Source organism: Staurois parvus, unplaced genomic scaffold (genome assembly GCF_062004578.1).
Source record: "Staurois parvus isolate SC_StPar_1 unplaced genomic scaffold, SC_StPar_1.0 ptg000207l, whole genome shotgun sequence".
In the NCBI taxonomy this organism is placed as follows: domain Eukaryota; kingdom Metazoa; phylum Chordata; class Amphibia; order Anura; family Ranidae; genus Staurois; species Staurois parvus.
The window spans coordinates 6,123,890-6,148,181 of NW_028318003.1; the positions used below are offsets into that span (position 1 = coordinate 6,123,890).

General features: G+C 43.5%; 1 protein-coding gene across 4 annotated transcripts in view; it reads left to right on the forward strand.

Moving 5' to 3' along the window:
- Positions 1-737: 737 nt before the first annotated feature.
- Positions 738-24,292, forward strand: part of MCAM (melanoma cell adhesion molecule) — a 140,013-nt gene continuing 116,458 nt past the window's right edge. For all 4 annotated transcript variants that reach the window (XM_089678569.1, XM_089678571.1, XM_089678570.1 and 1 more), the window contains exon 1: positions 738-855. In XM_089678569.1, the coding sequence (XP_089534695.1) occupies positions 810-855 (46 nt within the window). In that variant the 5' untranslated portion in view covers positions 738-809. The remainder of the gene's footprint in view (positions 856-24,292) is intronic.

Here is a 24,292-nt window from a genome sequence, read left to right on the forward strand (position 1 = left end):
CAGCCCTGCCGTGTGATCTGTATAGAGCCTGGAGTGTGTCCTGTACACAGATCTGTGTACGGAGCCCGCTGTGAGCGTTGTGATCAGTGTACGGAGCCCGGTGTGCACTGTGACCGGTGTACGGAGCCCTGTGATCGGTGTACGGAGCCCGGTGTGCGCTGTGACCGGTGTACGGAGCCCGGTGTGCGCTGTGACCGGTGTACGGAGCCCGGTGTGTGCGCTGTGACCGGTGTACGGAGCCCGGTGTGCGCTGTGACCGGTGTACGGAGCCCTGTGTGTGCGCTGTGACCGGTGTACGGAGCCCTGTGTGTGCGCTGTGACCGGTGTACGGAGCCCGGTGTGCGCTGTGACCGGTGTACGGAGCCCGGTGTGCGCTGTGACCGGTGTACGGAGCCCGGTGTGCGCTGTGACCGGTGTACGGAGCCCGGTGTGTGCGCTGTGATCGGTGTACGGAGCCCTTTGTGTGCGCTGTGACCGGTGTACGGAGCCCGGTGTGCGCTGTGACCGGTGTACGGAGCCCGGTGTGTGCGCTGTGATCGGTGTACGGAGCCCGGTGTGCGCTGTGGTCGGTGTACGGAGCCCGGTGTGTGCCCTATACACCGATCTGTCCCGTTCTGTCATTCACACTTCTGCCCAGCACGCGGACCCTTCCCATCTGTCATCCTTCAGCGGATGGAACTGACCAATAGCAGCATCTGAACTCCCATGCTCTGTCCACACCCCCTCCCCGCCCCTCCCGTGACGTCACCCTTGCCTGTACTGTCAGTGTTGTTCATCCTCTGCAGGGTGCTGTGTGCTGAGGCTGGACCATGCATCTCCTGCTGCTGATCTCCGGGGGTCTGCTGGGCTGGACAGGTAATGGGGGGACTCCTTCTACTGGTCATGTCACCTTTCTGTACAGGACATGTGACAAGTACACCGGGACACACCACTAATGGCTGAGTATATGCAGTCCTGATCAGCAAGCAGAATATTCTGTATAAATGCCTAATGAGTGTGCCTGTGTGGATGCATGTTGTTATGTTTCATGGAGAAGATGTGAATGCTGTCATTTAATGGTGATTACGAGTAGGATTTTCAAGGATTTTCATTTCCTCTAAATTTTGGTAAATCAGGAGATTTCAGCGAATGTTCCCATTTTGGCGTCAATGGGAAAGGCGACATGAAGATGTGTTTTGCTGGTTTGATGGTTGCAGTGGGATGTAAATGGCTTCTGAGGATTTAAAGAGCCCAATTCAACTCTCCTGGACTTGTACCTATGCCAGGCCAACAGGACCGCAATAATCTCATCAGCTGAATATTTTGTTTTGGAAAGAACAGTGTGGAAGAAAGTAACACTGATAAGGAGACCATATACAGATGTGTATTATAGATAATGGAGGAATGTGACTTCAGGAGGGTTTGTTCTGCTGAGAACATCAAGAGAGGTGTTTTCTTGTCATGTCTTTGCTTTGAGCGCAGTGTAGAGGAGAGTTTTGCTGGGTTTTGTTTTCATTTGTAATATTTTCTTGTTATATAAATGAGATACTATCACACAAAGATTGAAGCTTTCTTTTATTTTTTTCAGCAGAGCAAATACCTACCATCATTTTCTCAAAAACAATATCCTCCAAACATAATGTGTAAACATCCACTATTTAACAGCCCTGTAATCCATTTCTCAATAAATCGTTTCTGTGTTTTTCTGCATTTATGTAACATCCTCTGTGAGCTCCTGAACCTTTCTTTTCCCCCTTACTTTTGGTTGTTTGGAACAAGCAGTGCACATTAGTTGGGGTCATGTGTACTTCTATATGCACATTACACATCCCATAGTCCATAGTCTACATTAGGCGCAAGCAAGAGAGGGTGGCTACCTTCCTACATACAGAGGGACCATGGAGTAGGAACATAGCCACCCTCTAACTGGAAGTCAGATTACAGCAGCAAAAAAGGAATTTAAAGAGGAAGCTGAGGGCAAAAAAGTACTATTTGAGTTAAAAATACATATAGAAATAGAATCTTTTTTAATGCAGAGTTTAGTGTCATTTTACCCCAGCCATTCTCAACCAGGCTTCCTCCAGGGGTGACTAGGGCTTGCTTAAGCTATGGTTAACTGACCACCCATGTGATGGCGCCTGTATAGTTTCAGGACCAATACCACTTGGCAGAGCCAGATCCATGACTTGAAGGCTGACATTCTGACCACCACTGTAGAGGAAACGTTCTTCCCACTGACCACCACCAATGTAAGGGGCATTTTCCCAATACCCACCAAAAGACTAATCTTAGCAGGGGTTTCCCTAAAACCTGAAAATGATTGCAAGGGTTCCTCTGGGGTATAACATTTGAGAAAGGCTTCTTTAATTCAAAGAAATAAACAGATAAATGACATAGAATACATGGAGACAATGGGGAGATTTACTAAAATTGGTGCACTCAGAATCTGGTACAGCTGTGCATGTAGCCAATCAGTTTCTAATGCTGGCCAAACATGGGTCGAATTCAAAACAAATTTTCTTTAGAAAATTGGAAATGTAGTGCGTTTTGTAATCTGATGGTGCCACCATTGATTTTGAAATTCAACCAACCAAGCCTCCAATTTTCCCTCATGTTGCTACAGAAAAGAATTTTCATAGCCAAGAATTTTCTTTTCTATCCAGGTCACAGCTCATGCTCATTTCTTTTTCGTTTATATTTCCAGCACGATTCTCCCATCATTGATTTGAAATTCATTCATTTTTCAGAAAATTTCCAACATGCCCGATCACTCAAATTCGATGGTCACACGAACATCGGTCGTTTCTATGACCCACTAATGGTGCGAAATTCGAACGAAAATTTTTAGAAAAGATTTTCGAAAGAAAATTCTTTTGGAATTCAACCCATGTATGGCCGGCTTAACGTCAGCTTGTTCAGTTAAGCAATAAAACCTGGATTGGTTTCTGTGTAGGATTGCACCAGATTTTGCACTCTCCAGTTTTAGTCAATGACCCCCAATGTTACATGCCAAAGGATTTGTATTTCTGTCTTTTCAGCCCTGTGAACCAAACTGCCAAACAGTACAGCCAGGCGGGTGACATGACTTTTTCCTTATGCAGATAAGCAATGACGCTTGGTCACTTTCCTGTCCCCACCCTGTGATTGGAGAGTGACTTTCTTTCACTCTGATCTCTCCTGCTACCAGGATGCTCCTTGTCAGCACAATTGCATAAAGCACAACAAACTAACTTTTGATGCTGCCCATTCCTTTCTCACGTTTCATGTAGACAAGAACTGCAAAAAGCTGATTCACCTTTCTGTTTGCCTTCCCCCAGAGCTATCAGTTCAGACTACCATTCTTTCGAAATGCCTGTAATAATTCCATCATAGATCCATCTAATAGATCCGTTCATATAATGATCAAATATGTAAAAAAAGAAATAAGCACACATAAAAAAAAAACAATAAAGGAAATCAACTAAACTACCTTAATTACACCCAAATGAGCAAAGCAGAGAGTTTACGTTTTGGTAATTATGCAGCAAAATCAATTTTGCCCCAAAAAAGTCGCTCACCCCTAGACAGAAGTGGTTTTACTGTTCTTGCAATAAACTTGTCCCCCAAAATGATAAGGAATAGAGAATTTCGTATTTTCATGGACAAAATGAGAACACAGCACGCAAGAATTTGGAGATGTGACTATGATGTATGTAGAGTGTAGCATCCCTGTCTGTCTGTCCGGGTGGGATCTTCTTCTTGTGTTCTCCAGATGAACAGATCTCTGTGTGCAGATCTTCCATGTGTCATTGTGTTTCCTTGTTCAGCCCGGTCTTATGTCTTTCATGGAAAGAACAGTGCAAAAGCAGATCTGGCAACTTGCCTTATTAAGTCAAGTCTGCAAAGAGCTCATTCTAAACAATTGGAAGGTCTTTAGAGAAAGTTTTAAACATGTGGATCTGTGTTATTGCTAACCGTTGGGCTTGGAAGTGAGATCCCTGGCTGTGTGACCGTCACAGGGCTATTTATATACTTGCAGACCTTTTTCTGTGTGATAAGCAGGGATTTGTATATTGCAGTGGATGGGTGTGTGCGATTTTGTCATGTAGGAATGCATTTGATACTTTGCAAGTGGTGGTGTTCGTAAAAATGTACACCATGCCCTTTCTCAGCTCACACACGCAGAAAAGATTGCCCCGGGCTGGCATTTACTGATTGACACTAGGAAACCCCCAAATGCAAATCCAATTCATACACTGACCCTGCACCCCTTCTGTCGTCATTGTTTCCAAACGGTTTGGGCTGAATGGTGACAGTCTTCCTACCCTCTTCATTACATTTTCACTAAACAATAGGTGCTTGTGGACACCATATAATGAAGTTATTAACAGGCCACTTAATTTACTGAATGACTAAATTAAAGGAGGAATTCCAATAATCTGCACTTTATTATGAGATAGAATTTGCCATTCAATTTTTTTGAACACTTTTACTGTTGTAAAAATGAGTAAAAAGCCAACGGACTGTTAAAAAATAACAAGCAGAGATTCATAGAACAGGGACATCTTATACATGCTACTGTTTTGCCATATGTCTGACTTTACACAATGCAGAATAGTATTTGCAAGCTCATACAAATGCCAAAAACAGAAATCTGCAGTATTTTTCTGGTATTTTAATAAAATCACAATCATATATTTTTATATGAACAAACTTGTATTTGGTTTAACATAGTAATGTATGCTAGATTGTGGCAACGAATGATATTAGGGAGACATTTTATACAGCAGAAGTTTGGTCTTACCATGGTTATACCACTGCTTTATTAAATTCTTCATTTATAGGAACAAGGGATGTACTGAAGTGGCTCACACAATCTAAAATCTGCACAAATGAACAATAGAGATGGATATAATCCAACCTGTCAGCAAATATGGAAAGTAGCATCAGTTTTGTAGTCCGTGTTAGGTGTTGTAAAAATAATATGGGTTGAATCCTCAGCTTTTTTCATAAAAGAAGGGATGGGAAGGAACTGTAGAGAATGTCAGGCAAAACATAGCAGGGATTCAAGAGATAAAAGAGGAAGTGAAAAAAGGAGGGGGTGATATGGAAGGATGGGTTGGGTCTGAAAGGCAGGGGTGGGGGTATGGTGGTGGAAAGTGGGGCAAGGCTGTTCTAGTGTCCTCACTTTTTGGATTTGATCCAGTAGTTCAATATTTCCATATTTATGGCTAATCCCTCAATGTCACAGATCCTGCGAGTGAGAGAATTCTGTCAAGTAGTACCATGTCCTACAGAATTTTTCCTCTTGATGTTTTAATGATGTTCTTAAATCCTCCAAACCTTTTATTTAATTGATTTTTGGAAAACCATAAGTCTACTGAGGGGGTAGTTCTTGTTTCTACAGAAGGAGGGGTAGTCAGACTACAGATTCTGGCAGTGTAATGTGTAATAGCATACTCTCGGATCCTTTTCAACACCAACAAAGCTGATTGATATGTGGGTAAATTATATGGAGAACAGGTGGAACCTGGTACTGTTGTGTCTTATAACCAGAATCTGGAGATCTCCTAGCTATAGTGGAATGATGAGGAAAAACACAAATGTCTCCTATTTGTTGAGGGGTAAAGGACCTCCTTGAAAGTGTGTGTCTACTAGATCCTGTACAAAAAGGGGCTGATTTACTTAAAAACAAATAGGCTGCTCACTTTGCAAGGAAATATAAACCAGAGATTAGTGAATGTGGTGCAGTTTCGCTTTGCAAAGAACACCTAATCGTGCAAGAAATAAAAAATAACCTACTTTTTGCCCGGATAATTGGATGACGGACGTCAGAGCTTCACATCATTCACTAAGCTCTGGGGAAAATTCCCTGGCAAATTGCAACTCCCCTTTCAAAGTGAACAGCTATTTGCCTTTAAAAAGTCAACCCAAATGTCTCAGAAGCGATCATTTCAGAGATACATACTGGTATAGGACAGTAAAAAGTATGACAGTTGCATTGTCCCCAGGCGACCAAAGAGGATCCCCCCAAATTTCTGATATTTATTAGACACCCATAGAGATTAAAAAGTCTTTGAGCCTGAATTTGTTTGCTTTAGGGAGGGATGTCAGATATTTATCACACAGGCCAAGAGGGAATGATGGATTACCCATCGTAAGAGTCATTGCTAAAATGGCCTGCGTCAAAAGGGGTAATGCAACCTGAAGTAGTAAGGCCTTCTATGATTGGGCCAACAGTGGGATGAGTTTTGAGTAGTTTGGCGTGCTTATAATCAAGCCATGGTAGTCATCAGAGGGGATTTCGTTAGTTCCTTGCTTCAAGGTTATTCATTGTTTTATGAGCAAGTGTCTGCCCCATTCTACTGTCCTGGCTAAATGTGTCGCCTGATAATATATATTTGGGTCTGGGAAGCCTATGTCTCCATAGACCTTGGGCAGTGTTAATGCGTTGTAAGCTAATCTGGGTTCATTGCTGACCCAGACGCAGTGAGTAAATTCCAGACTGAGTGTATGGAGGAATGAGGCTGGTAGCTGTCCGTAGAGTCTGAAACAAAGTAGGAGGGGGAGGATATGCAATTTAAGGATGGCATTTCTTCCAGACTACGTATAGGTGTCTCTATGCCATTGCTGCAGTTCCTTTTTGGTGCGGGGGAAGGTTTGCCACAAATATTCCATCTGTTATATTGGTAATTTTTGTTCCAAAGTAAGAAATGTTTGTTTGCTCATCAATGGGTGAAATTGGATATGATATGCAATGGTCCACTTAGTGGGAGTTAAATGTTTAGTGCCTCTGATTTGTGGAGACTGTTCTTTAAATAGTAAAGTCTTTCATATTTCTCAGTGTCCAACAATAGGTTGGGAAAAGTTAGTTTAGGTGGGGGTGATGAAAAATAAAAAGTCTTTGGCATAAGCTACTACTTAATGTTTGAGTGTTCATGACCACAGTCATGTTTTATTTAAGTTTTTTCTAATGTCTCTAAGGCAGAGCTCCAATGTAAGAAAGAAAATGAGAGAGAACAGAGGGCATCCTTTTCCAGTTTCATTGATTAGGGAAAAAGATGCAGAAACTGTTTCATCGGCCCTCACCGCCCTTGCAGGATGCAAATATATGACATTCATCCATTTAAATATGGTTTCATCTAGATCAGAACCAAGAGTGTAAAGCGAGCGCTTACTGTAGCAGCCAATGCACCAAAAAGTAACCACAAACTTTCTCAGATGAACCAATCATAAACGTAGTGCAGCGCTAAACAAATAATCACCAATATGATATAGAAATAATAAACCGTTCATAAATAAATTCAAATTCAATATGCAATATAGTGTCCAAAATAGCTAATCAGATGGTAGTGATTAATCCCACTGGTGAGCGATGGATCAATATAAATATCTCCCCGTGTATATAGATCTTGAAATCTGGTGGCGTGCGATCAAGGTGGATATAGAAAGATTGCCCACTCACCGGAAGCGCAATGCGCAAAGATCAGATAAACCAGGAGCAGGGGTTCCCTTGAGGGTACAGCCTGGAGCAGGATCCTCTCCTCTGTAACTCTGGGTAATAGATGAATCCCTCCCAGATGCCCTGGAACAGGTGGACTGCAGTGGGGTCTGGTCACTGGTTCCCTCCTCTAATCCTGGTGGTGCACCTGGTGTCCTAGATGGATTTAATTGTTCAGCACAGAGCAAAGAAGATGGATTCCCATAGTGTAGTATTCCATAATATTTATTGTGAATAATAAGGTTAAAATATATTACGTATTACATGTACAGAATAAAATCAGGTAGATAAATCCTAGGTAATATGCAGATAAATTGAAGCAGTACTGATAAATATACACTGATCAGCTGGAGTTAGAAAATGGCCGCCGGACCTCCCTGATCCAGCAGCGTGACGTGACGTCAGGGAGGAGCCCACACACGCCGTGACGTCACGCCGCCGTCCCAACACTGAACCTTGGGGTACACCACTGACAACCCTAGACCATTCAGAGTATGAATCATTAACCACTACTCTCTGAATACGATCTTTTAGCCAGTTTTCCATCCATTTAGATACAGATTTTTCCAAGCCCGTTGACTTTACCTTACACATTAGCCGTGTGTGGGGAACTGTGTCAAACGCTTTTGCAAAATATAAGTATACCACGTCCACCGCCACCCCTCTGTCCAAGTATACCACATCCACCGCCACCCCTCTATCCAAGTGTATTACATCCACCGCCACCCCTCTGTCCAAGTATACCACGTCCACCCCTCTGTCCAAGTATACCATGTCCACTGCCACCCCTCTGTCCAAGGTTTTGCTCACCTCCTCATAAAAAGAAATCAGATTTGTTTGACAACTTCTGTCTTTCATGAATCCATGCTGTCTGTTACTTAAAATATTTTTTTTTTCAGCAAGAACTCATCTATGTGGTCTATTATTAAACTACCTACTCCAATACCTCAATACAAGTTTAAACACGCCCCAAAATGACCACAAACACAAAAATTGCTGTACATTTCCAAAAGCTTTTTTTTCAAATAGTGAATCCATAAATACAGCAAAAGGCCAATTCAGTCTTGAGAAATATCTGTCTGATACAATACATTACCTTTAGGGCAGCAACACATGGATTGAAATTCGACCAGTTCAGCAGTGACCAGCCAAGTGTTGATCCGTGTATGGGCAGGCTGATTGTACAAAAGTTGATCTACTGATCAACATCTGTAAATCCAGCCTGTTGGGTTTTTCCTGATCGATCAGTAGTGCAGGCTGTAGCCAGCAGCACTGATCTGTGTATTCTGATGGCAGGGAAGGCTCCCCGCTATCAGAATACAATGGCTCAGCGGGAAGGATTCCCCATCTACATGAGGTGATTTTCTTTTTTAGTTTAACCAACTGGTTGAAAAAAAAAAATGTATGGTCTGCTCTAGTTTACTTGTCTGTGTACGGATACCCTTATGTGGGTCTAAAGCTGGCCATAGATGGGTAGAATATTGAATGAAAATTCCTAGGAAAAGATTGTTCTAAGGTTTGTTTGTTTTTCTGATCATTAGTGAGGTCAAATCAATGTTCGTTTTGTGACCCTAAGAACAAGATCATTCGAAGGAGCAGGATGGAAAATGTTTCCCAAGTGAAAACATTTCTAACAGTGTATGTGGTTTTCATTCATTCCAAAATCAAAAATTAAAAGCAAATCTTTCGTGCTCTGAGAATATTAATGTTCCTAAGATTTTTCCTAAGGATTTTTGTTTGATGTTATCCATCTGTGGCCATCTTAAATGTTTAGACAGTGTGACAGCAGAAGGCTTTTGCTATATTGTCTCACTGATCTACTTGTATCAGTTAGATCTCACAGAATACACCCCCTTCTTACTTTAGTGGCGGTTAATCCTCTACCAATTTATTTTTGCAGACAGTAGTTTGAGGGCTCGACACATTGGAGCACATTGCATCTCTTAAAACCAGCCCAGGGGCGGACTGACAACTCATGGAGCCCCTGGGCAATAGGGGATCATGGGGCCCCTGTGTTCTTGCCCAAACTTAAAAAAGCCTATGAAAAAGGTACCAGGGGCATCTCATGGGGCCCCCTACTGACCCCTGGCCCTCGGGCAGTGCCCAAGTTTCCAAATGGTAAGTCTGCCCCTGAACCAGCCATAGATGGATAGAATCTCGGCTGGTTCAGCAAGGACCAGCCAAGATTCAATCTTTCTATGGACTGGCTGGTTGTACCCAGGTCCAGGGGTAGACTGACAACTCAGGGGGCCCCCGGGCAATAGGGGATCATGGGGCCCCTGTGTCCTTGCCCAAACTCAAAAAAGCCTATAAAAAAGGTACCAGGGGCATCTCATGGGGCCCCCTACTGACCCCGGGCCCTCGGGCAGTGCCCGAGTTTCCAAATGGTCAGTCCGCCCCTGCCCAGGTCGATCCATTGATCAACTTGAGTACAACCAGCTGTTGGTTTTTTTTAACATGTGATTACTGCCAGCAGATATGGCCACTAGCAGTGTTCATTGTGTTCTGCCAGCTAGGAAGGCTCCCAAAGAGCTGTGGGAGGGATTCCTCCATCAACACTAACTGTGTTAATGTGGAAACCGAACAGTTTTCTTTCCTTCCACCCATAGTGGAAGGAAAGAAAATCACATATTCAATGGGCCGCTTCAGTGTACTGATACACCTTGTGTTAGAAAGCCCAAGATAAATGGACTATCAACACACTTTAACACACAGAAAAAATAATACAGCCCTGCAGTTTTTTCTACGTTCAATGTACAGGGCATATGGATTTATATGTTACATTGTGCTTAACCATAGGTGCGCGTCAGTGCATTAGAGATGTACATTGGGGTGCAATTGACTTTGCTGTGCTACGCACATCTACAATGCATTGCAGTGTGCTGCAGTAATGCAGCTTATGAGTCAGGTCTTGGCAGTGTGAACGAGCCTTATTAGTGTGATGTCCTATCATTTCACAGAATAATCGCTTTTACCTATGGTGCACCTATTACTGTGGTGCGTGTAGATGATACTCATGCGTGAATACGTCAGTATTCAGCCTATAACTGAGGCAGGTATAAAGGATGTTTCACAATTCATTCAATAAAAGACCTATAATACAGATAAAACAAATTGCAGCTGGATGAAATAATCATCTGCAGTCAGCTAGGGTTCCAGTCTGGCTAAAAGTATATCTAAACCAAAAACAAAAATTGATAGTATTGCATCTGACCTTTTCTAATATGTGGTGGCTGCAATAGCTTTCCCTTTTCACACATTTGTTTTACCTGGTAATCCTGCTACCGTATTAACAAACAGCCTGTCCTAGGGGGGCAGTAGTGTTTTCACCGTAAGACAGGGACTGTGTTATGACCTCCCTCACTTCTCTATAACGGGAGGTGTTTTGTAGTCCAATGAGATAGCAGGGAACAGTACTAAATGATAAGAGTTCAGAGGCAAAGCTTCTAAAATTCTCCTTTTCCCCCTTCTTCCACTTCTTTGGAATGATAGTGAGAGTTAGTTGCAGTCATGTGCACTGCTCTATGCACTACAAATCCCATAGTCTATAGTCCATAGTCTATCTCCAGAGGGAAGAGAAGGGGTGGCTACATTTCTACATACAGTGGGACCATGTTGAACGAACATTGCCACCCTCTAATATGAAGTCAGATCATAGCAGAAAAAAGGGAGTTTTGAGATTTGGAGGAGGCTGAGAGCAATAGAAAGTTATTTTTTGAGTTAAGAATGCATACTATAGAAATTGTTTTATATACGAGAGTTTAGTGTCACTTTAATGCTAGAGTTTACATACATTTTCATTGATGGCTACCCAAAAGCAGCAGGTCCACTATTGTCTCTGGAACAATAAACAAGTTGAACTGATAGATAGTATTTGTAATTATCCCAAAATATCACTTTCTGCCCTTTTTTTAACAATAAATAGCGCCAACAGTGCTTTACAATATAAAGGGAGACAGTACAGTTGCAATACAATAAAAAACTAGAAGATTAAGAGGGCCCTTCTCATAAGAGTTTACAATCTAATCGGGTGGGGCAAGTGGTACAAAGGGTTATATCTGTGGGGGATTTGTTGATTGAAGGGATAAATAATTGGAGGTGTGATAGGCTTCCCTGAAGAGATGAGTTTGCAGGGATCGCGTAAAGGCAGCCAGAGTAGGGGGTAGCTGGACAGATTGAGATAGAGAGTTCCAGAGGATAGGAGAGGCTCTGGCGAAGTCCTGGAGACGAGCATGGGAGGAGGAAACAAGGTGGCTTCAAAGCAGGAGATCATGACAGGAACTGAGAGGACGGTTCAGGTGATATTTGGAGACAATATTGGTGATGTAGCTCGGAGCAGAGTTGTAAATAGCTTTGTATGTTGTTAGTATTTTGAATTTAATTTGCTGGGCAATCGGATGCCAGTAGAGGGATTAGAAGAGGGATGGCAGACACTGAGCAGTTGGTAAAGTAGATGATTCTGGCAGCAGAATTCATGATAGACTGAAGAGGGGGTAGGCCTATGAGAAAGGAGTAGACATATGTACCTCCTTATCTATGTGAACATGGCCTTGTCTTATCGAAAATGAGCTTTCAGTATCGGTACATAGTTAGACTGAAAAAAGACATAACTCTGTCTAGTAATATCTACAGTGGGGCAAAAAAGTATTTAGTCAGCCACCAACTGTGCAAGTTCTCCCACTTAAAAAGATGAGAGAGGCCTGTAATTGGCATCATAGGTAGACCTCAACTATGAGAGATAAAATGAGAAAAAAAATCCAGACAATCACATTGGCTGATTTGGAAAGAATTTATTTGCAAATTATGGTGGAAAATAAGTATTTGGTCAATATCAAAAGTTCATCTCAATACTTTGTTATATATCCTTTGTTGGCAATGACAGAGGTCAAATGTTTCCTGTAAGTCTTCACAAGGTTGGCACACACTGGTGCTGGTATGTTGGCCCATCCTCCATGCAGATATCCTCTAGAGCAGTGATGTTTTGGGGCTGTCGAAGGCCAACACAGACTTTCAACTCCCTCCAAAGGTTTTCTATGGGGTTGAGATCTGGAGACTGGCTAGGCCACTCCAGGACCTTGAAATGATTCTTACGAAGCCACTCTTTCGTTTCCCGGGTGGTATGTTTGGGATCATTGTCATGTTGGAAGACCCAGCCACGTTTCATCTTCAATGCCCTTGCTGATGGAAGGAGGTTTGCACTCAAAATCTCACGATACATGGCCACATTTATTCTGTCCTGTACATGGATCAGTCGTCCTGGTCCCTTTGCGGAGAAACAGCCCCAAAGCATGATGTTGCCACCACCATGCTTCACAGTAGGTATGGTGTTCTTTGGATGCAACTCAGCATTCTCTCTCCTCCAAACACGATGAGTTGTGTTTCTACCAAACAGTTCTATTTTGGTTTCATCTGACTATATGACATTCTCCCAATCCTCTTTTGGATCATCCAAATGCTCTCTAGCAAACTTCAGATGGGCCCGGACATGTACCGGCTTAAGCAGGGGGACACGTCTGGCACTGCAGGATCTGAGTCCCTGGCAGCGTAGTGTGTTACTGATGGTAGCCTTTGTTACATTGGTCCCAGCTCTCTGCAGGTCATTCACTAGGTCCCCCTGTGTGGTCTTGGGATTTGTTCTCACCGTTCTTGTGATCATTTTGACCCCACGGGGTGAGATCTTGCGTTGAGCCCCAGATCGAGGGAGATTACCAGTGGTCTTGTATGTCTTCCATTTTCTAATTATTGCTTCCACAGTTGATTTGTTCACACCAAGCTGCTTGCCTATTGCAGATTCAGTCTTTCCAGCCTGGTGCAGGTCTACAATTTTGTTTCTGGTGTCCTTTGACAGCTCTTTGGTCTTCACCATAGTGGAGTTTGGAGTGTGACTGTTTGAGGTTGTGGACAGGTGTCTTTTATACTGATAACAAGTTCAAACAGTTGCCATTGATACAGGTAATGAGTGCAGGACAGAGGAGCCTCTTAAAGAAGAAGGTACAGGTCTGTGAGAGCCAGAAATCTTGCTTGTTTGTAGGTGACCAAATACTTATTTTCCACCATAATTTGCAAATAAATTCTTTCCAAATCAGCCAATGTGATTGTCTGGATTTGTTTTCTCATTTTGTCTCTCATAGTTGAGGTCTACCTATGATGCCAATTACAGGCCTCTCTCATCTTTTTAAGTGGGAGAACTTGCACAATTGGTGGCTGACTAAATACTTTTTTGCCCCACTGTAAATCAGGGGCGGACTGACCATTCGAGCACTCGGGCACTGCCCGAGGGCCCGGGGTCAGTAGGGGGCCCCATGAGATGCCCCTGGTACCTTATTTATAGGCTTTTTTGAGTGTGGGCAAGGACACAGGGGCCCCATGATCCCCTATTGCCTGGAGGCCCCATAAGTTGTCAGTCCGCCCCTGATCTAAATGTAACCCTTATTTTCGTATGGTCACTTCAAACCATTACAAATTTCCTTGTCAATACATATTGGTCAATATGCAATGGTCAGTAAGGGACAAACTTGAACCGTGTCCATGATCCAGATAGAGGTAAACACAGAGGGGGTTATTTACTAAAACTGGAGAGTGCAAAATCTGGTGCAACATAGAAACCAATCAGCTTCCAGGTTTTATTTCTAAAGTTTAATTGAACAAGCTGACGTTAGAAGCTGATTGGCCACCATGCACAGCTGCACCAGATTCGGAGTGCACCAGTTTTAGTAAATCTCCTCCAGAGTGTATGAATAAGGGCTCATGCACACGGACAGAAAAAATGCCACTGCTAGGGGCCTCCGGTGTAAATTCTAATAAATATGCACACATTATTAGAGGCATTAGAGAATAGAGGCCTTAGGCTGCAGTACACAGGCAGAAAAATAACCACAGTTTTTAAAGGCATTTTTAAATTTTTTTTTGCCTCTGAATGCAGCTCTTTTTTAACCAATGTGGCCATGTACATTAAGAAAAAAAATGCTCCAAGCCTGTGTCTGGAGAGGAGCTTACTGGCATAATTTACACATGCATGTGAACATGTAAAAACATGCATAAACGCATATAAACGCACGTAAATGTATTCTAGTGGTTAGAACAAACGAATACTCTAGCCAGCGAAATGATTTTACACATTTATGCTTCTAAACGCCATATGCCTGCAAACCTGTGTAAGTACATCCCAAAACCAGCATTTTTTACATTGCATTTAAATGCCAGGTGCTAGCAGAAAGATCCAGTGTACATTGGAGTATTTTAAATATACCCGAGTGCACGAGGTTTTATTGTAGCTGGACAAATCCCCGTGAGAAGTCAGTCACTGATATCCTTTTTAAAACACATTTCTGGTGATTCAAATCTTTCACTCTGAAAACATAAAATTCCCTTTTTACAATTCTATACCTCATACACCTGAGCATGGTATAATAATGAGCGTCTAAGGCCAGCCGTAGATGATGCGACAATCGCTCGATTCCCCATTAACACAGCATGGCCATGATAACACAAATCCAGTGCTGCACTTCACACCAAACCAAAAGTGCTCCACCTTAGTGTAAAGATGTGCCCTCACCTTAAATCATGGATCTATAAATCAATATAGGCCAAATGTGTCTTCCCCTGATCACAGGGGTTGAGTAAGGGGCTCAGGATGTTTTCCACTGATCATTTCTCCACTCTTCCTGTAACCCAATATATACCACTTTAAGGTATCAGTCTGCTCAGTCAATCACTAAATGGACTCAAATTAGATAACAGTTGCCATAGTGTAGTAACTCCAAATAAAATCAATTTATTAATTTGCCCTCACATATTTAAAGGCATTAAGAATGTGTACAAAAGGCAAACAGGGATCCCTCAGATCCCACATCCGCACCACTTCCTGTTTACACAATGATGTTACCTAGCTCCGTCCAGCACGTTGCGTCACTCATCACGTGACTTCATCAGGGGATCATCCCATTTATATATGTTTATCTAGTTTACTGCATGAAAGACTTTATACACAGGGCCATACAAGGACTGTATAGAGCCTGCGTATTGACATTTCCAGGAACCTATGTCACCGTGTATAGCTAACTTTTGAAATGCATTAGAAGAGGTGGATGTATGCAGAAGGCTGGGAGTGGTGTAAATTGCGGATGCGCACTAATGTATGATCCAAATGTAGACAGTGTGTATTCGGAGCATACATGTGCATGCAGGTGCTTTAGGAAACTTCTGGTGCACTACTACATACAGCCACCTCTTCCAATGCATCTTATTCACAGCTGTGCGTATTGGCAGCGGGTCCTTGTAATGTCATTGGGCAGGTGCTCCATGTTTTATGGGCCTGTATGGCCCTGTACATGAAGCCATAGAGAATCTGTCACAGGTGGAATCTGATGCATATATGAAGTTATAGGAACCCTCCAAATCTTTCTGTCATGGTCGAATACTAGGCTGTTCTGACAGCCAAAGCTTCTGCACATGAGATTTCGGCTAAAAACCTGCTCCCTCATTGGCTCATCACTATGAAGTGCAGCATCGCTGGCCAATAGGATTGTGCCGGAGGAAGCAAGTTTCCCATGTCAAATTAGACTGAGAATTATAAGGAGGGTTTGGGAGGCTGTTGCTTGTATCTACATCTCTAAGGGCCTGCACTTCAGTGGTACAACGGTACCCCCTCCTCATAGTGACAAAGTATATGCAAAGACAAAGCTTTTTTTATCATTTTGAAATGAGTGTAGAACTGCGAAAGTCTCTATCTGGTCTAAACATAATCGCCATTCCTCCCATCCCTGATAATGCATCCTACTCATTTTTGCACATTTCTTACCTGGTGGAGCCAGATATCCTATCACTATACTCCCTGTGCTGTGACAGGGTAACAGGTGACAGGTACTCAGCCGCACTGCACATCCCTCCTCCTGCTGTCCATTCATAGAATACTTCAGGGGCAGAATAGTGTCTAAGTGGTCAGCACTTCCCCCCGCAGCACTAGGGTTGTTGGTTCAAATCCCAACCAGGGGCGGACTGACCATTCGAGCACTTTGGCAATGCCCGAGGGCCTGGGGTCAGTAGGGGGCCCCATGAGATGCCCCTGGTACCTTTTTCATAGGCTTTTTTGAGTTTGGGCAAGGACACAGGGGCCCCATGATCCGCTATTTCCCGGGGGCCCCATGAGTTGTCAGTCCACCCCTGATCCCAACCACAGCACTACCTGCCTGGAGTTTGCATGTTTTCCCTGTGCCTGTGTGGGTTTTCCCCAGGTACTCCGGTTTCCTGCCATACTCCAAAGCAGGGGCGGACTGACCATTTGGAAACTCGGGCACTGCCCGAGGGCCCGGGGTCAGTAGGGGGCCCCATGAGATGCCCCTGGTACCTTTTTCATAGGCTTTTTTGAGTTTGGGCAAGGACACAGGGGCCCCATGATCCCCTATTGCCCGGGGGCCCCGTGAGTTGTCAGTCTGCCCCTGCTTCAAAGACGTGATGGTAGGCAGTTGGGCTCCTGTCTAAATTGGCCCTAGTATGTATGAATGTGATTTAGGGACCTCCTTATATTGTAGGTTCAACAGGGGTGTGGAAATGTTTGAAAAAACTACTTGTCCAGGTACAAAATCAGGGTCCCAATCTACTTATTCCTCATGACAATCTACTTGTCCAGATAAAAAAAAATCAATTTTATCCAAAACGTATTTAAATCGGAGGTGATTTTAGGAATGTCTGGGGCTTTTAAATACAAAACGGGCTTTATGGTGATTTAAACGTGTAATATTTTTAACATTGCGCAGTTTTCTCCTCCTCCCCTCCCTGCCTGTCTTCAGTACCGCACTTGAGGACTAGCAGGGAAGAGAGAGACCGTGCAGTATATTGAGCACAGATTGGGTTCCTGCCAGGAAAGGGGAGTGTCAGGCTTATCCTTTATCCCTTTCGCTGCCAAAGTCCTTTTTGCGTTTGTTTGCAGATGTTTAGAAAATAATTTTAGACCTGAAAATTACAAAATATTACATATTTTCTGAAAGCAGAGACCCTAGAGAACAAAATAGTGGTAGTTCCAATTCTGTATGTCACACCATATTACCACAAAGGTCTATGAAGCACAAAATTTCAGTATAAAATTCACTTAATTTTAGGGCACAGAAAAGCAATAAATTACCCTTTTTTGTTTGTAAACTATAAACAATGAGGTTGTACCGAGTGAATAGATATCCAACATGTCAAACCTTGAATTTGCGTGCCCTTGTGAAATGGAAACAAACTTTAGTACCCTAGATTTTCTATAGGTGATGCTTTTAAAGCCCCTTATTGGTCATCAGTATAGTGTTACGGAGCAGGTCTGGTGCTAGAATTATTGCTCTCATTCTGATGTGCACAGTGATATGTAACATGTGTATCGCAATCAACATTTTCATGTGTAGGCATGCTGGCTATTACATTTACGGTTTGTGGTTTACATTAGTACGTGCGTATACAGTCATGGCCGAAATTGTTGGCACCCTTGATATTTCTCCAGGAAATCATGTATTTCTCACGAAACGTATTGCATTAACACATGTTTTGCTATACACATGTTTATTCCCTTTGTGTGTATTGGGACAAAACAAAAAAAGGGAGGAAAGAAAGCAAATTCGACATAATGTCACACAAACCTCCAAAAATGGGCTGGACAAAAGTATTGGCACCCTTTCACAACTGCGGATAAATAAGAATGTTACAAGCATGTGATGCTCCTGTAAACTCACCTGGGGCAAGTAACAGGTGTGGGCAATATAGAAATCACACCTGAAAGCAGATAAAAAGGAGAGACGTTCACTTAACCTTTGCATTGTGTGTCTGTCTGTGCCACACTAAGCATGGACAACAGAAAGAGGAGACGAGAACTGTCTGAGGACCTGAGAACCAAAATTGTGGCAAAATATCAACAATCTCAAGGTTACAAGTCCATCTCCAGAGAACTAGATTTGCCTTTGTCCACAGTGCGCAACATTATCAAGAAGTTTGCAACCCATGGCACTGTAGCTAATCTCCCTGGTCGTGGACGGATGAGGAAAATTGATGAAAGATTGCAACGCAGAATAGTCCGGATGGTGGATAAGCAGCCCCAAACATGTTCCAAAGACATTCAAGCTGTCCTGCAGGCTCAGGGAGCATCAGTGTCAGCGCGAACTATCCGTCGACATTTAAATGAAATGAAACGCTATGGCAGGAGACCCAGGAGGACCCCACTGCTGACACAGAGACATAAAAAAGCAAGACTACAGTTTGCCAAAATGTACTTGAGTAAGCCAAAAGCCTTCTGGGAAAACGTCTTGTGGACAGATGAGACCAAGATAGAGCTTTTCGGTAAAGCACATCATTCTACTGTTTACCGAAAACGGAATGAGGCCTACAAAGAACAAAACACAGTACCTACGGTAAAATATGGTGGAGGTTCAATGATGTTTTGGGGTTGTTTTGCTGCCTCTGGCACTGGGTGCCTTGACTGTGTGCAAGGCATCATGAAATCTGAGGATTACCAAAGGATTTTGGGTCGCACTGTAGGGCCCAGTGTCAGAAAGCTGGGTTTGCGTCCAAGATCCTGGGTCTTCCAGCAGGACAATGACCCCAAACATACGTCAAAAAGCACTCAGAAATGGATGGCAAAGAAGCGCTGGAGAGTTCTGAAGTGGCCAGCAATGAGCCCAGATCTAAATCCCATTGAACACCTGTGGAGAGATCTTAAAATTGCTGTTGGGAAAAGGTGTCCTTCCAATAAGAGAGACCTGGAGCTGTTTGCAAAGGAAGAGTGGTCCAAAATTCCGGGTGAGAGGTGTCAGAAGCTTATTGATGGTTATAGGAAGCGACTGATTTCAGTTATGTTTTCCAAAGGGTGTGCAACCAAATATTAAGTTAAGGGTGCCAATACTTTTGTCCAGCCCATTTTTGGGGTTTTGTGTGACATTATGTCATATTTGCTTTTCTGCCTCTGTTTTATATTTGTTCCAATACATACAAAGGGAATAAACATGTGTATAGCAAAACATGTGTTAATGCAATACCTTTTTTGTGTGAAATACTTGATTTTCAGGAAAAATATCAAGGGTGCCAACAATTTCGGCCATGACTGTATGTGGTGGTGGAAGGGGCCTCAAAATTTTTTGGGGGTTGAAGTTTATGTGCTTGGGTTTAACTTTAACTTTTTACAATTTACATTTTTTTTTTAACTCAACTTTTTTTTTTTTTTTATCAAATAGGAGACAAAAAATCCCCTATGTGATGATTTTTGGTGACAGGTTCTCTTTATTGAGCCATCCAGTGTCTAAAAGACCCTGCGTGTCTCCCCTGTACACCACTGGATATAATGCAGTGCACTTTGCACCACATTACATTCTTTCCCAGCCTTAATGCCTGGGAAATCTTTCAGCGGGGACCTGGAAGTGATGTCATAATGTCACTTCCGGGTCAGTACAAGAAGGGGAGGGGAGTGAGTGTCTGCTCTCCTCCCTCTCTTCTACACACTGTACTCCCTGAACAGGTCCCGGGCCCCCAGATGGGCAAGCAGAGCCCAGGAGACAGTGGGCAGGATTTGTGGGCGGGGAGAGGGGGGGTGGGACGAGGAGACTGGCACTGTAGGGGGCTGTGTGGAAGCAATTGGCAGCAGCGCTGCCACCCGAATGCTTCCACCTGACAGGTAAGCCCTGCTGCTTGCCCGCAGCAGGGCTAAAGGTTAAAAGAAGCTACCTGCCTGGCTCCCGGAACTACATGTCCTGGGTGTTGGGCGATACAAATTGAATATCCCTGGGTTCCTTGAGGGCAGAGATTGATGTGAATGCACAATATACTGTATATGTACTCTGCTGTGTAAATGATATAAGTACCAGTAATAAATAAAAAAAATTTTGTGAATGGGTTCACATAGTACTAACCCTTTCGTGAATGGCCAAGAGGAGAGGAGAGCTGGCCAGAGTGGCTGAAAATGACTCTGCAGCTGCAGGATTGGAGACTCCAAGATCTGGGCACTGGAAGTATAGCGATTGCCATACACCCCGTGCTCAGTAAAAATGTAAATAGTCATTAAAAGAGATTCGTCCAGGAGATGCAATTCCTTGAGATTCGTCCAGGAGATGCAATTCCTTGGGATTCGTCCAGGAGATACAATTCTTTGAGATTCGTGCAGGAGATGCAAATCCTTGAGATTCGTCCAGGAGATGCAATTCCTTGAGATTTCGTCCAGGAGATGCAATTCCTTGAGATTCGTCGAGGACATGCAATTCCTTGAGATTCGTCCAGGAGATGCAATTCTTTGAGATTCGTGCAGGAGATGCAAATCCTTGAGATTTCGTCCAGGAGATGCAATTCCTTGAGATTCATGCAGGAGATGCAATTCCTTGAGATTCGTCCAGGAGATGCAATTCCTTGAGATTCGTCCAGGAGATGCAATTCCTTGAGTTCTCCTTAAGATAGAGCTGGAGTTCTCATAAGATATAAGAAGTGAGTCTATTCTTCAGCTTGCTGGCATAAACCAACATATACTGTAAGTTTTAGGGAGGTTAAAGCGGAGCTCCAGTCATAGCTAAAAAGAAATAAAAGTCAGCAGCTACAAAAACTGTAGCTGCTGACATTTAAAAAACAGCCATTCACTTGTCCCATGATCAAGCGGTGTACTCACCGCAGCTAGTTTCACTGGTCATCCTCGCTCCTCGGCACCGGCATCTTAAGTGTGAGTACCCAGTTGTGACAGCTTGTGGCTTCATAGCTGGGTGCCCACTGCGCAAGCGTGAGTAGTGCTGCACCTTGTGAATGGTCCCGTAGTCTTCTGTGACCTGTCTAGTGTCCCAGAAGACTATGGGGAGGGATCGCCTAGGTGATCGCAGCAGAAGTGGGAACGAGTACCGTATTTTTCGCTACATAAGACGCACTTTTTTCCCCCCAAAAAAGGGGGGAAAATGTCAGTACGTCTTATGGAGCGAATATGGAGCGGCCGGTCCGGTATTTCCACCGCGGCCGTGTCAGAATACCGGGCCGGCCGCTCAGCTCTGCAGCAGGACATTATGGAGATGACTGCTGACCTTTGGGGAGGTGGGGAGCAGGTACCTGAATTTGACAGGTACCCGCTCTTACTTCTTTGTTCTTTGATCTTACCTGTTCCTCTATCCAGAGGCGCGCTGTCTTCCGGCTTCTGTAGTGTGGGCACTGGGCATGACAGCCGGGTGCCAAGTGCGCATGCGCAAGAAGCGGTGCTTTTTGTGAATGGTAAGGCGGTACCTGGGACACATGACAGATCCCAGAAGCCGCTGGACCAATCACAAAGCGCAAGTGCTTCTCGCTCATGCGCACTGGGCACCCGGCTGTCATGCCGAGCGCCATTACAGAAGCCGGGAAGACAGCGCACGGCTGGATCGAGGAACAGGTAAGATCAAACAAAAGCTCTGCGGAAGTAAGAGCAGGTACCTGTCAAATTCAGATACCCGCTCCCCACCTCCCCAAAGGTCAGCAGTCATCTGTACTGTCCACAGTCTCTGGTCATCCCTGTGCTGTCCGCAGTCTCTGGTCATCCCTGTGCTGTCCGCAGTCTCTGGTCATCCCTGTGCTGTCCGCAGTCTCTGGTCATCCCTGTGCTGTCCGCAGTCTCTGGTCATCCCTGTGCTGTCCGCAGTCTCTGGTCATCCCTGTGCTGTCCGCAGTCTCTGGTCATCCCTGTGCTGTCCACAGTCTCTGGTCATCTCCTGTACTGTCTGCAGTCCATTAGTTCAGAAATTTTTTTTATCCTGTTTTCTGCCTCTAAAACCTAGGTGCGTCTTATGGTCAGGTGCGTCTTATGGGGTGAAAAATACGGTACCTGTCAAAATTAAGTACCTACTTCCCCCCCTCGCTCCCCAAAGGTGCCAATTTCTCACTGGTAGTGGGGGACTAGTACTTAAAGCAAAATTTTGGGTGGAGCTCTGCTTTAAAACTGGCCATATCCAATTAGAATTTCATTCAAGAATGTTCATTTTCTAAACATTCATTTAATTTGCTAATGGTTAATAGGGCAAATCGGTAATCAATTCTAAAGTAATGACGAAGGATGGAAAATGTTTCTCTGTTTTTATCTGATCAACCAATGTTCTGTTGATGTGGTCCTCAAAATGTTATGCTCATTGTAATGTGCATGTGCTAGGAAAATTTTCATCTGAGTTTAAAACTTTCATAGTCATGAACATTTGTTCTTTTAAATCAGTTGTCTCTAAACTGGCCTGCGGGCCGAATGTGGCCCTTTGCTTGCCTTTATCCAGCCCTTGGGGGACTATTCTTCATGCCGATATGAGGCACTATTCCTCCCATTGACACAAACAATGGGGTACTATTCCTCCCACTGACACCAAGGATGAAGGACCATTCCTTCCACTCTTCCACTGACACCAACGGTGAGGCAGTATTCCTCCCATTAATAGCAATGAAGGGGCACTCTTCCTCCTACTGACCACAGACGCTATGTAATTGTTTTACTCCCACTTAACACTACGCCTGAGGAAACGTTTAATCCCACTGTTGCTGGGGCATTTCTTACTTCAGCTGGCCACAGTCTGCTACCCCTCCCAAACTCTAAAAGACAATAAACTAGCCCTTCGTCTGGAAAGTTTGGAGATCCTTGTTTTAAAAGATGATGATTCGTGGTCTAGAAATGTTTGAAAAACAATATAATCAAAGTAGATTCTAATTAAAAAAAATTATATATATATATATATATATATATATATATATATATATATATATTGGGTAAAATAAGTATTGAACCATATTTCCTGGTAAATACATCTCTAAAAGTGTCATTGACATGAAATTTTCACCACATGTTGGTAACAACTCATGCAATCCATATATACAAGAAAACAAAACAAATAAGTTCAGAAATTAAGATATGTGTAATAAAATTGAATGACACAGGGAAGAAGTATTGAAAATGCTAACTGAAATTTACTTAATACTTCGTACAAAATCCTTTGTTGGTAATGACAGCTTCAAGACGCCTCCTTTATAGAGAAACTACTCACATGCATTGCTCAGGTGTGATTTTGGCCCATTCTCCCATACAAACAGTCTTCAAATCTTGAAGGTTTTGTGGTCCTCTTCTATGAACTCTGGCCTTTAATTCTTCTCATAGATTTTCTATTGGATTCAAGTCAGGTGATTGGCTGGCCATTCTAGCAGCTTTATTTTCTTTCTTTGAAACCAATTGAGAGTTTCCTTGGCTTTGTGTTTGGGATCATTGTCTTGCTGAAATGTCCATCCTTGTTTCATCTTCATCATCCTGGTAGATGGAAGGAAATTTTTATCAAGAATGTCTTGTTACATTTTCCATTCATCCTTCCATCAATGATATGAAGTTTGCCAGGGCTGTATGCTGAAAAACAGCTCCACACCATGATGTTCCTACCTCCATATATGGCCAAAACATATCGGTCAAAAATAGCCCTTTTGGCATTTTTTACAGGTACCAATAATTACGACCCGACCGAGGGGTGGATTGACTATTCGGTCGGGGGGGGGGTTTGAGGGGGCTGTGTGTACTGCAGATGGGGGGGGGGGCCGTGGAGAAAGGCAGGACAGGAGGTAAGCAGTGTATACAGTAGGGGAGCAATGTATACAGACAGACTCCCTCACTTGCCACCACTTTATAGCTCCAAGAAGGAGCTGTCATTCACCCTGCTGCTAAAGTAAACAAAGGGGCGGGGTCACCCAGTGACATTACCCAATGACCCCGCCTCTTTGTTTAGCAGCAGTGCAAATGACAGCTCCTTCTCGAAGCTATAGAGTAAAGAAAAAAAAAGCCGTCAATTGCATTTAAAAACCGGAAATGACATTTAGAGGTAGCAAGTGACGGAGAGTGTCTGTATACACTGCTCTCTC